Source organism: Paramormyrops kingsleyae, chromosome 3 (genome assembly GCF_048594095.1).
Source record: "Paramormyrops kingsleyae isolate MSU_618 chromosome 3, PKINGS_0.4, whole genome shotgun sequence".
Lineage (NCBI taxonomy): Eukaryota > Metazoa > Chordata > Actinopteri > Osteoglossiformes > Mormyridae > Paramormyrops > Paramormyrops kingsleyae.
Window position 1 is genome coordinate 18849006 of NC_132799.1, and position 14892 is coordinate 18863897.

General features: G+C 47.0%; 1 protein-coding gene across 7 annotated transcripts in view; it reads left to right on the plus strand.

Annotated features, from left to right (window-relative positions):
* The window catches only part of LOC111839381 (ubiquitin carboxyl-terminal hydrolase 54-like), a 77876-nt gene extending 64113 nt beyond the window's left edge, over nucleotides 1–13763 (plus strand). For all 7 annotated transcript variants that reach the window (XM_023803263.2, XM_072709775.1, XM_023803279.2 and 4 more), the window contains 13 exons: nucleotides 445–613; nucleotides 723–899; nucleotides 1021–1197; nucleotides 1551–2085; nucleotides 2170–2288; nucleotides 2709–2873; nucleotides 3381–3500; nucleotides 4534–4687; nucleotides 6526–7349; nucleotides 7507–7637; nucleotides 7716–7859; nucleotides 8269–8482; nucleotides 8652–13763. In XM_023803263.2, coding sequence (XP_023659031.2) covers nucleotides 445–613; nucleotides 723–899; nucleotides 1021–1197; nucleotides 1551–2085; nucleotides 2170–2288; nucleotides 2709–2873; nucleotides 3381–3500; nucleotides 4534–4687; nucleotides 6526–7349; nucleotides 7507–7637; nucleotides 7716–7859; nucleotides 8269–8482; nucleotides 8652–9193 — 3471 coding nt within the window. In that variant the 3' untranslated portion in view covers nucleotides 9194–13763. The remainder of the gene's footprint in view (nucleotides 1–444; nucleotides 614–722; nucleotides 900–1020; nucleotides 1198–1550; nucleotides 2086–2169; nucleotides 2289–2708; nucleotides 2874–3380; nucleotides 3501–4533; nucleotides 4688–6525; nucleotides 7350–7506; nucleotides 7638–7715; nucleotides 7860–8268; nucleotides 8483–8651) is intronic.
* The last annotated feature ends 1129 nt before the right edge of the window (nucleotides 13764–14892 follow it).

Sequence of the window (14892 nt, forward strand, 5' to 3'; positions counted from 1 at the left end):
TGTCCCAGCTGGATGGGTGGGAAGGCGTGGCTGGCGTGGGGGTGTGGGGTGGTACAGTGTCTTGTTGCTCCCCCCAAAACACTTTGTCAGAACTGGACGCCCCGTGCTGTCAGAAGCGAGGCTCTCATTGTAGGAGGTGCCATTAGGCGGGGACATTGAGCTGGAAGATATGACAAAATGGCTGCTAGACATTGCTGATCCACGGTACGAGCTGAGTCCGGGGCTGCTCTTGTTCGTCTGCAGCCAGCCATACCAGGTCTGCAGCTGCCGGAAGAGGAATATCAGAAGCTGATATCTTGGGGGTGCCTCTTGTCCTTGTGGTTTGCTTGTTTTCTGTGTTTCCTGTTCAGAGGACACATCTCTCTGTAGACCTGCTAGCACGTGTTTCTCTGCAGCTTTTGAGGTCCTCTGGCTGAGGCGTGTTTCTGTGTGAACCCACATCAGATCGGGCCCAAGTGGAAGGACGTGGTGTCACGTTGCATCAAGGGGCACTACCAGCCCCTGTTGCTGCTCTACGCCAACCCCCGGGGGGCACCAGTGTCTGCACAAGACATGCCCTCTCCACTGCAGCTGCACCATCTCGCCAAGGCCTGCTACGACAGTGAGGACTCTGGTAAGTTCCATCCTCCTCAGTATGATGCCGGGCTGCTTTGTCTGTTTTGCCATTTTTATAAAGATGCTGAGAAGGTGACTTGCCATCTGAGTGTGGATTCTGCCCCCAGGCCGTGAGCCGTCCATCTCCAGTGACACACGCACCGACTCCTCTACCGACAGCTGCGACCAAAAGCACTCCCACTCGCACCACCAGTCCATGGCCAGTCACTTCTCATCTGACTCCCAGGGCACCGTGGTGTGTAACCTAGACGACGCCGTCTCCCACATCAGCGCTGATACCCTGGGTACTCCGCCTGCCGCTGTCACTGCTTACCCCCGCCATTTCTCCATGCGTTTTATGGTGTTCTGGCCCCAGCCCTCCTTCCCACCTGGAAACTGAAATATGTAAAACCTCTCATTATGAAGGGCAAGAGTTGGACAATGAAGCACTGCAGAGACAGACGCTGAAAAAAGGTGGGACTTTGGACAGGAAGGGCGGGACCGGGGACAGGAAAAGGAGCTCTAGTCGACCTCGGCGGGGGGAGGACAGGAGCCGGACAGCTAAGGCAGATGAGGTGTCCTCTGCAGGATACCACAGTGAGGGTATGCAGTGACAAACCCCCCCCCCCCCCCCACTACCACAAACAGTCACACGGATACTTGGATTCTGTTTCCGGTCCTTCTCACCACCTGTGGGGACCGGTTAGGTCTGGGTCGTGACCGTAGGCCTGTATCCTATGAGGCAGGGCCTTCCCTATCTGTGTGCCCTGGTCCCTGTAGTGGGAATCGTCCATTTGCATTTACATTTTCATTTGTGTTTGTGGTTGTCATTCCTGCCTGGCTTCATGCTAAGATTTATGAAATTCGGTAGGGTCTGTTTGATTTGTAGTCATTACAGAGGAGCAGTAATATATTTCCTTGTCTATATTTCCTTGTTGCCCCCCCCCCCCACCCAGGGGAGACACTAAAAGAGCAGCAGGCCCCCCGTACAGCACCCAAGCCCACCACTAGCCACCTGAGGGAGTTCAAGGAGTCCATGAGTAACATCATCCACAGCCGGTCCCTGTCATCTGCCACGGGCTCTGCACCAGAGGGCTCCAATCTGCGTGCCGAGGACCACAACTGGGAAATTGAGAGCACGAGCAGTGAGTCCAAATCCAGCTCATCTGCTGGCCGGTACCGGCCTGCCTGGAAGCCCCGGCGGGAGGCCCTCAACATTGATAGCGTCTTTAGCTGGGAGCGGCGGCAGCAGGCGGGCCACTGCCCCCTGGGAGCCCCACCCATGCCGGAAAATGGGGATGGTGGTGCCGCCATAGTGCCTGAAGCGAGAGAACAGGTGGCCAGGGATGTGGCTCCTACGAGCAGCGTGGAGAACCAGCCACGGCTGATCCAGCGCATGGAGAGCGGTTATGAGAGTAGCGAGAAGAACAGCAGCAGTCCAGTGAGCTTCGACATGCCCCTGAGCAGTGGCACCACTGCCTCCTCACGCAGGTACTGCCATGTCCGCCAGTGATCTGCTTCATCAGCACCAGAGCAGCCAGCCCACTAACGGGCTCCCCTCCCCCGCCCCTGCAGGGACAGCGCTTCCAAGATGGGCAGCTCTGGCCCAGCCTGGCGCAACATTGCCAAGTCCAAGAGCAGCACCACCCTACTCCAAGATGCAAAGACCGGCACATGGCACAGCAGCCAACTGGGTACAAGCATGTGTCTGTGTCTGTGTCTGTCTGTCTGTTAGTGTGTCTGTCTGTGTTTTTGTGATTATTACACTGTGGGGACCAGCTGTAACTCTATACCTTTTTGTCCCCACAAGGATAACCGCAATTTGCTTATGGTTAAGGTTAGGGCTGGGTAGGGGTTAAGGTTGTTGTTGTTGTTGTTGTTGTCGTCATTAAGGTTTTTCCCATGGAAATGAAAAATATATGAATACGTGTGTGTGTGTGTGTGTGTGTGTGTGTGTTTGCATGTGTGCTCAAGCCTGCACACACCTATTCTATACACAGAGGCCACTTATTTTTCAAACTGACTCATGAAAGACCGTGTTTCTGTTGAAGAGAACAGTTTTGTGACCGTGTACTAAGTGCGTGTCTGTGACTGTATCTGTGTCCTCACAACAGGGGAGGGCCGCAGTGAACTGGACGAGCTGCAGGAGGAGGTCGCCCACCGGGCCAGAGAGCAGGAGCTGCAGCGCAAGCGGGAAAAAGAACAGGAGGCTGCCATGGGCTTCAACCCCCGTCCCAGCAAGTTCATGGACCTGGATGAGCTGCAGAACCAGGGCAAAGGTGTGGTATAGGCAGGCAGACAGGGTGGCCAGGGTGACAGGCCCTGGGGGGAGGCACAAACCAGGAAAGCTGAGGGAATAGGAAGTTTCTGCCAAATTTTCTGCCAGTGTCTGGGAGGTGTGACAAAATGAGCCTTTTATCAGAGGCAACAGCAGCTCTGCAACACTCACAAATCAGAGATCTTTATCTTCATGGGGACTCTTCTTTCATTTCTTTGTGCATAACTCTAATCCCAGGTATTACAACCCTTAACCAGCCTTAACCTTAACCATAAGTAATCAAACAAAATACTACACTACTGGGATTATTAGATTTTTGATTGCATTTAGAGATCCATTTGTGGGAACTTTATGCCTTGTGGGGACTGGAAAAGTGTCCTCACAAGGTTAAAATACCGGGTTTTTTTTTTTTATCACATGTAATATATATATGACCAGACACACACAAACACAAACACCCCCTGGAGGTTGGAAAGTGCTGAGCCCCTCTTCTATGTGCGGCCTGCAGGGAAGGGGGGCACCCTGGAGAGGGCTTTGGTGGACACCGATGTACTCATAGAGCAGTCACTACGGCTGGAGCAGACCGGTGACCTGGCTGCAGCACTCACTGCCTGCAATGAAGCTGTGTGTAAGTACCCCACCCCTGCCTTCTGTCTAGCACTTCCAGTAACTCTGCTGCACACTTTCGTTGATTGTGCTCCTGTGCGTTTATCCTACCCATGAGTCTGTGCTCTGCCTCTGGTTGATGCTCCTTTCACCACACACCGCTGCAGACTTAACTTTGCTTAATACCCTACACCCTTCAAGCTTAAAGTCATGGTTTTGCTAACTTTGGGACAGCTCTATACTTGGAATGGGTGCCCAGATGCATTTGCATTTTCCATTGGATGCCAAAAGCAGCAGATTGTCACCATTTGCTGGTTTTCATAATGAGTCAAATGATGGCTGTAACACAAGTCACGCACATCAGTTGCAGCAAATGGGTAGCCTCTCCCTCACTCCTATAACGTACCTCTCCTGCATCACTCTCTATTTCAGTCATGCCACATTTTTATCCCTGTGCCTGTGCCATCACCCACAGAGATCTCCCATTATTTCCTGCCTGAAACACCTTTGCCTCCCTGCACACCCCATTTCTCGTAACCGATGAGATAATTACAAAGGAAGTCGCTGACGTTGAACTCTGTGCTTTGGAAGCACCTTCAGCTTCCTTAGCTTGACCGTCTGAGTGGGATGCAGTGTGTCACACATCCTGTAGGAGTAGATGCAGATGCTTTACCCCATTTCATGTCACATTTCAGCTTCATTGCTGGTTTTGTTGACATTGTTCTGCATTGTTTGACATATATGATTTGGAAATACATGTACAGTAGAGGAAGCATGATGGAGAGCAGTCACCGGTCCCCAGGCTGATATATTCATGTGTGAGCATCTCTCCATAGTGCTTCCTCAGTGTCCCCCTCCTCCTTGTTTATACCTGTCTTTTTTGAGTGTTCTTCTGTTATGTTCTTCTGTTCTGTCTTTTGTGACAATTGGTGTGCATGCCCCCATAACTCAGCTTTTGTTTTTTCTGTCTTTTCTTTCTTGTTTTCCTCTGCCTTTTTTTTTCTTTTGTTCTACATTTGTTTTTGTTTTTTGTTTTGGTTTTGTTTTGTTTTCAGCCAAGCTAAGACTTGCCATGCATGAAGGCAGTGCTCACACTCATAGCAGGACAGGGGCTGATAAGAAGCTGCACAGATACATGAGGAGAGTGCGGGACCTTCAGCAGCGCATGCAGGAGCGGCCGGAGCAGACACAGTCCCAGCCCGCCTGCAGGTACTGCGCTCATGCTGCTGGGGTCACAAGCTAGAGCCCGACACATGGAAATATTAATGTGATTAATATTATTTATTATGTCAGTATGAGAAACAGCATTTTTTACCTAGGGCCGATTACCCCTGCCTTCAGTAGTGAATTCTGACATTTACTTGCTCTGCGCAATACAGTTTAGGACTGCCGCGATTAGTCTACGTAGTTGATGACGTTGACGCTGAAAATGTGTCAACATCAATATTTTAAATTGCCGCATTTTTTAAAATTATTATTTTAATAAAATTATCTTTATGATTTCTATAATGCTTCATTATATCAGTGTTTGCGCAAATATTTAGGCTGGTCTTATTCTACGTTGATTGATGGTGCCAATGGGTACATTCATGCGCATTGGACTTGTTGGGACCAGTGTCGTTATCGTAAACTAAAACTGAAACAAAAACGGACACTAAATAAAAGAACTGAGATAAAAATGAAAACCATATTTACAAAAAAAAGTGTCAGACTTTAACCTGAAAAAAGTACCACCACACCACCAAAATCTTTTTAAACATCTTTTTGCCTTGTTTAACCACAGTATCTTCGCAGTATCTTGATCTGTCCCTTCCTTCATCGCGACTTCAGTGCTTATCGCTTGTGTCACTTGTGGCGTTCTTCGCTAACTAAATGTATTAAACATGAGGATGCGTCAAATTTCTACAGATTACTAAGTTTTGGGCATCACAATACACATCTCATTAATATTTTTACGGATAATACTAATCTGCTTATCGAACGCCCCCTCGTTAATCTTGTGTGGAATCCCTGCATTTACCAGCTGTTTCGTGTTGTTTCTGATTAGTCCTGTGCATTTCAGTCCGCATTCGAGTACGTTTCCCTAGGTCTGTCATTGATATCTAATTGTGTAGTGCTGCCTGTTTGTGCCTGTTCCATGTCCCATTTTCCCCATTAAATCCCGTTTTCTCCGATCCATCGTGTTCTTCTACTGCTTCCCCGTTTCGTGCACCCAGCCCGATCACGATAGTTGTTGTCAAAATAAAATTAACTTAAATGGTCAAATTGATTTTCTGGAGGAAAATTAATCATTTAGATCAATCGACCAGTCGATAAAATAGTCAATAGATTAATCTATAGAAAATAGTTGGGGGCAGCCCAAATACTATTAAAAGCATCTGCCGTAGGAGTTTGTGATGTGTGTTTTTCCACATGAATGGCATGTTCTATGAGGGGAACCAATTGCAGCTGTCCACACTGGTGGGGTGGGGAGATCCAGTGCCCTGCAGCTTGCTGTCCCAGGTGTACGGGAAGGCCTATATTATAAAGGGGAGTTTACAGCTCACTAACTGGAACATTGCGGATTTTGGAAACCTGGGCACCCGACTCTCTTGGTGGGCGATTTGTGGAGTGAGTCTGCAGACTCAGAGACTCATGGCTTCCCTGGTTTGGGGGCTTCTTCCCAGCAGCTGGCAGTGAGTGTGAGGCTCATTGGCTGGTAAGATCGAAAGCAGCTCTCTCTGAACTAAAGGCTCAGCATAGTGACCTCGGTATGGCCTGGAGCTGTATCACATGCAGAAACCATCCTTAGCTGTGTGATAATTGTCAGTGGTCATGCCTTTTCCAGCAGTTTCATTCCTCCTGGAGTGTGAGTAGCTGTATAACAGATTCTTGGTGTGCATAAACCTGATCAGGGCTCTATAAGAGCTGCCATGTCACTGGGGCATCACACTGTGATGGCAGTTTTTGGTGAAACTGCAGTGCTGGATGCTGTGACTCACCACCAATTGGTCAGACTGTCATTGAGACAGTCTCTCTCCCTGACCTACTCCCTCTGCCCCACACAGTGAACAAGCTGCTGTGTGCCAAGTACTACTGACAGCTCCAGGGGACCTGAACCAAGACACAGACCAGGATGCCCTGCCTGCCCCCGCCAACGTTAGGCAGCCCTCCGCTTCTAGAAATATGCAGCCTGACTCTCCGGGCCCTCCGTGTCCTTACTCCCCTCATTCCAGCGAGTGGTTGTCTCCTTCTCCCAGCCTCGAGATGAGCAGTGAGCTCCCCCAGAGGCAGCCTTCTGTCCCACTTCCTTCATGTCCATGGGATAGCTGGGGAGAGCTGGGTACCAATGGGGAGGCTGCCCCCCAGATGCCACCGCCCTCAGAGGCCCCATGTAGCCTAAGCTCCTCTGAGCCCGTGGCCTGGAGTAGTGCATCTGTGGCCCCCACAACCATGCCCACAGAAACTGGCACCCCCGCAGATTCAGATCTATCCCTAGTACAGGAGCAGAGCTTCCCTAGTAATCCCCACATCCAGAAAAACTCAGTGCCTGACCTGGCCACTTCCTCTTTCAGTAAGGCCTGGTCTGCCCGCAGTTTGGACCATGTGGGCAGCTCTCGTGGGCCCCCTTATGGCCTCCATGGCCCCTATAGTACTGTCACAAGCAGCCGGCCTCGAGCTCCCCTGTCTTCCAGGGGTGGGACCAGGCCGGGACCCCCTATGCCTGTGGAGCGCTGGGCGGAGAATGTTACACACCACTACAACTCCCAGTTGCCTAAGGGTCGGCATAGAGGCCCGCCTGGACACGAGCCGTCTGAGCTGGACTCACTGTACCAGGCTAGTCTGCAAGCCCCCACCATGCCCAGGGTCATGCAGAATCACAGCCCTCCAGGTAATGGCAATAGCACTTTTTATTCACTTTTCTGCTCTCAACTCAAATTCTAATACAATAAATTTATGAGAAATAACCAAACCTAATGGAAAATTGACACGATATATGGCACGATCCTCTAGTGACCTGTCACGCTTTCTGACCTCTGTGACCACAGTGCTGGCAGCAGGCCGGAAGCTGGCACCTGGGGTGGCTGTGCCAAGCCGCTCCAAGACACCTACGGCAGAGATCGAGAGGAGTGCGTACCGCACTTCTGGCCACGGCAGCCCCCATGGGCCCAGCCACAAGGTGAGTGAGCGATACACATGCAGGCCCTTCCCCGCCTGCCCCCTATGCCCTTTTCTAAGTGCTCACCACTTTGTGCAGGTCTCCTCTGCCGTTGGCTGCAACTTGCCGCATGGGGGTGACGACGAGGCATATAGTGCAGAGAACCTGCGGCGAATCGCCCGCAGTCTCAGCAACAATTTTCCCAGTGGGCGGCCTGAGCATCTGACCTCCTCTCACAGCTTTGTGAGTCAATGTCATGCAAACATGCACCCAAACAGACAGCGATATATAGCTCTGTGTCTCATCATATCCCTCCTTTGCTGTGCCTATGGCCTGCATTCCACCTGCCTTGAATATACTCCTCATGGTGTAATTGTGAGCTGTCATTTGTGACCTTGCTCGGGGTTTTTGAGTCATATTTTGTATCACATCATGCAACTGTCATGCAGATGCTGATGAAGCTAAACTGACTGTTTCCTCTGAAATTGCTGCAATTGTTTTTTGATATTTGCTTTCTTCACATGAGTGTGTTGTTGTGGCTGGGAATTCCTGTGAGCTTCTTTTAACTTTGTGTCTGTCCCTCTGTCTTGCCCCCCCCCACACCCCCTCACTTGGCCCCTTGCTGACTTGGCTCTCTGTTTCTGTTCAAAAGGAGCCCCCAGTTGCCAGGACGCCTATACCTGCAGACACTCGAGTTATGCGTCCCGTGGACACCTACCAATGCACTAGCTCCCCCCACTTCACCTCCCCCCATCATCCTGCCACTTTCTACTCTGAGCCCCAGCACCACAAGCACCACAGCCCTGCCACACCTTGCCACCCATTCCATCGGCCTGTTGTGGCTGGGCTCCCTCGGGGACATTCAGGTAATCACCCACTAATGCCCCCCGCCGTTAACCCCACAGGGGGTGGACTTCAATATGACTTGATGTGACTTATATTTTTGACATATTTCTGTCCCCTTGCTGAATGTACAGTTGGCCATTAATGTCATCTTGTCCTTGTGTCATGTTCCATTCTCCTTCCTGCTATCAGGAGATCAGCAGAAGGTCAACCAATTTCTCGCTGTGCCAGACTGGGGTGAAGCTCTCCCTGCTGAAATGTACGACCGCTTTGCCCTGAGCTACAGCACATTCCAGCAGGCACTTGTGAGGGCATCCCCAGGGTCCTCGCTCCCTTGGGCCATGGACAGTGCAGCTGGAGGACTGAGACCTGGTTATGCCACGCTCATTCACCCTCGGTCTGTGGCGACCCCTGGCAGACCAGGCCCTGGCAGGACTGGGCCGGCCCGTTCATACAGCACTCTGCAGCACCCGCATCGCTTCCATCAGATTCCGCCCTACTTATCTGATTCTACTGGCCAACCCCTTCGCCTTGACATTCCCCCTGAGGCATGCTGGACAATGCGGAGCCATAGGAAGCCCCAGGCAGCGACCCTGCCCCTGGCCCAACCCCGGCCCCGCCCTGGCCCCAGTCAGCCGTGTATCTTATGCCAGCAGATGCTTGTTCGGCCCCCTCACCGCTATTGCCCAATGTGCGCGATCTACGTAACCCGTTCCCAGCACACTAGCCGGTAGCCCTTCCGGCCCTCTTTGCCTGCAGTGACACTGCTGGACCTCTGACTCTTGCCCCATGTTCCATATTCTGACACTGCTTCTGATGTCATCAGAGTGCAACTATTTGCAGGCCATGGCCTGGGCTTCAATGCTGAAACAGAGACTTTGGTTTATTCAGACATAGTGGAGTACCAGTGGACAATGTGTGGAGTGCGACCAGGACAGTGACAGATCCATAATAACTGTCTTGCATGTGACGGGGGGGGGGGGGGGGCGAAACCCCTTCAGCGTGAATTCTGCTGCTTGGGGCCTCCTACTTTAACCTCCTGAGACTCAAGGAAAAAAGTGTCCTTCAATTTTAGGTTATTTGACTTTGGAGGAAATAAGACATCTTACAATTTAGATTTTTTAAATTTTATTTTTAATTTCACAGCAGTTTCCTAACATCAGTGAAAAGATAGATGCATAAATAAAATGTCCACTACAATGGACGTAAATGAATGGGTGGGGTCTCAGGAGGATAATGAATGAATCACACATTTACAGGAAGGGTCACGTCTTGGACTTGGACTGAATAAACATGGACAAGTGTCCAGCCAAATGGGGCACATCCACCTCTGCTACTACAACCACAGAAGAGTTGGCTTTGCTGACTGATTTCAGCACCTGACAGCTGAATGATATGACAGCTTTGCCAGTTGAATTAACAGCAACTTAAACATGGTTACTATGGAGCCAATGACTGGGGGTACAGTATCTGTGTGGCCCCTCCCACTCAGTATGTCCCAAACTACAAGTCTTTTATTAACTTCTAAAAAATATATATATATTTTTTTAGGATATGGGTAGGTAGTCTATACAGTGTAGTCTAACTTATACACTGTAACAAACATGCTGTTGGTTTATTTGAGATGATGTTTTTAATGGGATGGGGTCTGGTGCACATGCACGGGGCTGAACTTTGTGGCACTTTGCAGTTGGTGAAGGAATAATCATAATTAACTAAAGAAGATAAATGAATTTTTCAAAATGATCATGAATTTTGAGCAGCAGAGTTATTATTAACCTATGCAAACAATGGAAGTTTCAGGCGTGTGAAGATGGATCTCAGTGCTGCTTTTATTTTTTGGTGGGGTGCTTTAGCTTATTATAATGTTACGTGAGTGTCACACTGATACTGGGCCGGGAGTGGTGTGTGTGTGTCCCACAATGTAATTAAAACCTGTTATTTTGACATTGTGGGGACCATTTTTCAGGTCCCCAGAAAGATCTGTGAATGCTTAGCAAATAACTTAAAATGCCAAAAGTCTTTTATTTTGTTTGGTTACTAATGTAAGGTTAGGACTTGGTAGGGGTTAAGTTCATCATGATTAGAGTTTTCCCCATATAAATGAATGGAGAGTCCCCAAAAAGATATAATTACAAACCTCTCTCTAATTACAAACCTCTGTGTGTGTGTGTGTGTGTGTGTGTGTGTGTGTGTGTGTGTGTGAGTGTGAGTGTGTGTGTGTGTGTGTGTGTGTGTGTGTGTGTGTGTGTGTGTGTGTGTGAGTGAGTGAGTGAGGGAGGGAGGGAGGGAGGGAGGGAGGGAGGGAGGTAAGAAGCACAGCTCTACGTCTTTTTCTGCATCTGGGCATCATTCCAAATGGTGAATCAGTCCAGTGTTGTCACCAGGAAGCACTGGTTTTTAGTGATGGCTTTCAGAGCAGGAGTTGGGAAGTCTTTTGAGCAGAGCTACAGTAGCTGCAGGTTAGTAAGTTGAATTGAAAACTGGCAGTAAGTGTGGTGGAGAATGTTTGATGAGATTATTGAAGAGCGTAATGAGGGCATATGGGTGTTTCTGCTGTTACAGTGCTCACACACTTTTAATAACACTGCTGTGACTGAAGGCATAGTGAACCTTGTGGGTATATTTTTGTAGTAACCTTGCTAATCTATATTTTTGGAAGATTAAGCCCAACCATACTGTGTAATATGTTAATTTGTTGTAATGTGTTAATATGTTAATTTGAAAGGCAGATGTTAACAAAAATGCAGAGGGAATGAGGCCCATTTGCTCGTGGGAGCCTTATGACATGCTGTGTTCACTGACTAGAGGCCGTGCCTTCTAAAATGCCACAAAGTAGGTCCCTCTCAGAAGTATGAGATTACCCTTTTAGTTAATGTTTTGAAGGGAGTGCATCCATAGCACACTCTGGATTGAGCCAGCAAGTTGCAGAATGCTTTTCCCAGTTTTGGTGTTGGAGAGGGATCCTGTAAATTATATTGTGTTACTGACATCATGTGACAGTTTCCTGAGACTGCCCTTCAGTAAAACAGCAGTGGACTGTTACAATTTTTTATTATTTAACCAAAGATAAATACCTTAGAAACAGTAAGGAATGATGTCTTTGTCATCCCTGTAATTTTCATTTATACCGGTGTGAACCTAATGTAACTTGCAGAGGGGATTGTGAAACCAGAGCAATGCTGTGCTCTAGTGGCAGAACAGCAAAAGTGCAGTTTCATAGAGGTCCTTATGTTTGTCTAATTGATCTTCTGCAACTGTCTAACCATGTATATTAATGTGTGTACACATGTTAATACCCTACAAATCAAATGTGAAAAGAGATTTCTTGACAATGTAAATTCCATTTTGAACTTGTTTGTAAATGCTGTGTGGGCAGATCGATCTTGTATTTTCCCAATAAAGCTGCTCCACCAAGAGTGAGGCACGGTGACACCTATGGCCTCTTGTAGATTTACCTCTGCCTTTTGTATGGGACCAAAGGGTTCCTTCAGTTACATGTGGTTTAGACTGCCACTAGCTTTATGGCTTTAGTTGACATCTGGCCAATTAGGCTTGAACAGTATTATGGTAATAAAATACACCCAGAATGTCGTGTATTGTAAGTAGCTGGGGGTCATACTGTGGGTACCATACCCCCCACCCAATCACCCAGCGAATTTTATAATATTAGATTCTGCCCAAGCCTGTGCCTGACTAAGCAAACATTGGAAAATAGCACAGGAACATCTCAGAAATGGGTAAACCAATTGTGATCCTTATTTCTTCCAGACAGTAATACTGTGCTTCCAAAATTTGAGAGAGCATCTTGGTTGGACAACATAATGAAAAACGTGCATGTGTGTGTGTCTGTGTGTGTTTCTTTGTTTGTGAGTGTGTGTGCTTTTTTATAGATAATATTTGGGAACCAAAATGTCCCCAAAATGTGGTAAAACTTGAAACTTCCTTACTTTTGGGGGCATTTTTCATGTCCCCATTTACATAACCTCAATTTTATATTTGTGAATGCAATCAAAAAAGTGACAGTGCCAAAAGTTTTCATTTTCTTTGGTTACTTTTGCTTAAGGTTAGGGTTGGGTATGGGTTAAGGGTGTCGTGATTGGAATTCGGGTTTTCCCCATAGAAATGCATGTAAGGTCCCCACACGTCTGTGTGTATCTGTGTCTACATGTACCCTATTCTAAAAGTTGAAGTGATGAGCATGTCTGCGTCCTTTGGAGACCCCAAGTGACTGGCATGTGACCCTTTGGGAGAAATCTTAGCCGGTTCATCATATCAGGTGCAAACCACAGGTTTGTGCACAATAGCACTTCTGAGTAATCATGTTCATCAGGGGGTTACACCAGCTAAGCGTAAGTTCGATCTTAGCCTACGATGGACATAAACTACTAAAGAGTAATGATTGCACAATGCAAATAGTGTAGCATAACGCAAATTTTACACTAACATTATACGGAAGATCCGTCGTAACAAAAAAAAAAGAAACAGTGCAAAATGGTGAAAATGGACGCTAATTTAGGATAAAACAAGGTCACTGGCATGATATGACAACCTTAGTCTAGTCTGCAGACGTTGGCTGGCAAGCTAGAGAAATACACTACCCTGCCGTTGGTGTTTCGTGTCAACCCTGTTAATATTTCTTGAGCTTGAATATCTCATGTAGCAAGACGAATGTCAAGCACCTACAATAAATGTCTGTATAACTGTACCACAAATTTGATAAACATACTAGTGGTATAAGACACCTCCGTCCGGATCCCACCCCAGTATGAGAACCGTGGATTAACTGCAAAGTTTAACCATGATCGTTGGAAATAGTTTTATTGTTGTTGTCACTTCTTAAATTTAAAATAATTTCTCGCACATTGTCCTACACATAAGTGGGGGAGAATCCCCCACTTATGTGTAGGACACGGGGGAATTTTAGATTTTCTGTGAGAATGCAATAACAAAAAAATGAATGTAATAGCATGATAGCTATGGCATTTTTATTGGAATCCGCTTCACCCCTTCTCATGACACATGCTGTTTGCATGTCTAATTACAACTTTTGTTTTTCCAAGTTATTTTGTGATCTTGAGAAAACAGCTTTGGCTTTGATGAGATCGTGAGAAAAACAAGTTGTGATTTCAACACAAGACAGAAAAAGACAATGATGTATGTCCTCTAGACTTCCGTCTGATGCAGAGTTGCAGTGAAAAGATACAGACAAAGCAGCTTGTATGTGCACGTAAATGGGCATGTTAAAATTTACATGCTTTGGGTTTTCTTTCAGTTCTTAAGTAATAAAAGGAATCAAAGTTATATTTGTCTATCTTTTTTTCTTCTTTGCAGATACGAAAAATTATCCAGTCCGTGACTCGTATACCATGGCATGAGCCGAACAGTGAATTTTGTGATCCATTGTGCCCCTAAACCACACACAGCAAGCTTCCTAAAAACACACTTATATTACACCATAAACAGCACATTACGGGTTTTATTGCAGCTGTGTTTTAAGCAATTCTCATAAATACAGAGAAAACAAATCGGTAGCCATGTATAATCCAAACTCAACAAACAGTGAGTTGGTTCCGGTAATAGACCGTGATAGAAAGCTGTCCACGGTGAAAATGTCATACTGTGCGACACTATTTTTATTTAGTAGCTACTAACTACGATGTAACTTAAGTAGCAGTGCTGCAACTGACAAAGAATATGGCACTAGTTCCAAAATAGCTAGTTTAAACATATGATTTAAAGCACACTTTACACCTGACCTTAAGATCAAACTTAAGCTAAGCTGGTACAATCCACTGCTAGTGTCCTGGGCATCCAATGAGGCCTGGAAATAAATCATTGAGTGTTTAGGGTCGTGTAATTATGTTGGCTTGAAAAAGCCAACATACTGTTCTTCCTCTTCAGATTATTATTATTATTATTAAGGGTCCAAAGCACATAGTGCTATGGACCATTATTGTTTTTTATTATTATTATTCTCCATCTCCATTTTCTAAACTCTTCTCCTCCTACAGAATTAGGAGTACAACCATCAAACTTTTCATACTTTATCCCATAGCAGTGGGATGTACTTATGCTAAGCTGTTCCCAGTCCATCTTACTGGGACGTCCCTTCGAGCACCCCATTTTCCCCATTGACCTTTTACTGAGATTCAAACTGCTGCCACTCTTACAGCTCACCAAACTTGAATCACACAGTCATTGGGTCACACCTATTTAAAATTAAAGGCAGCTAAAACTGCAAAATTACTCACCCTGTTAAAGGTAAATTCAACAAATTTGCTAAACAGGGACAGGTGGTCACACTAAGCCAAGCTATAGGCACAGTTACTGAGTGGGTGTCTGGTTCAAGGGTCGAAAAGTGAGCAGAGCCTAGAAACAGCCAATCAGATTTCATTCGTCTTTAATGTGACATTATAAACTGCTGCCATTC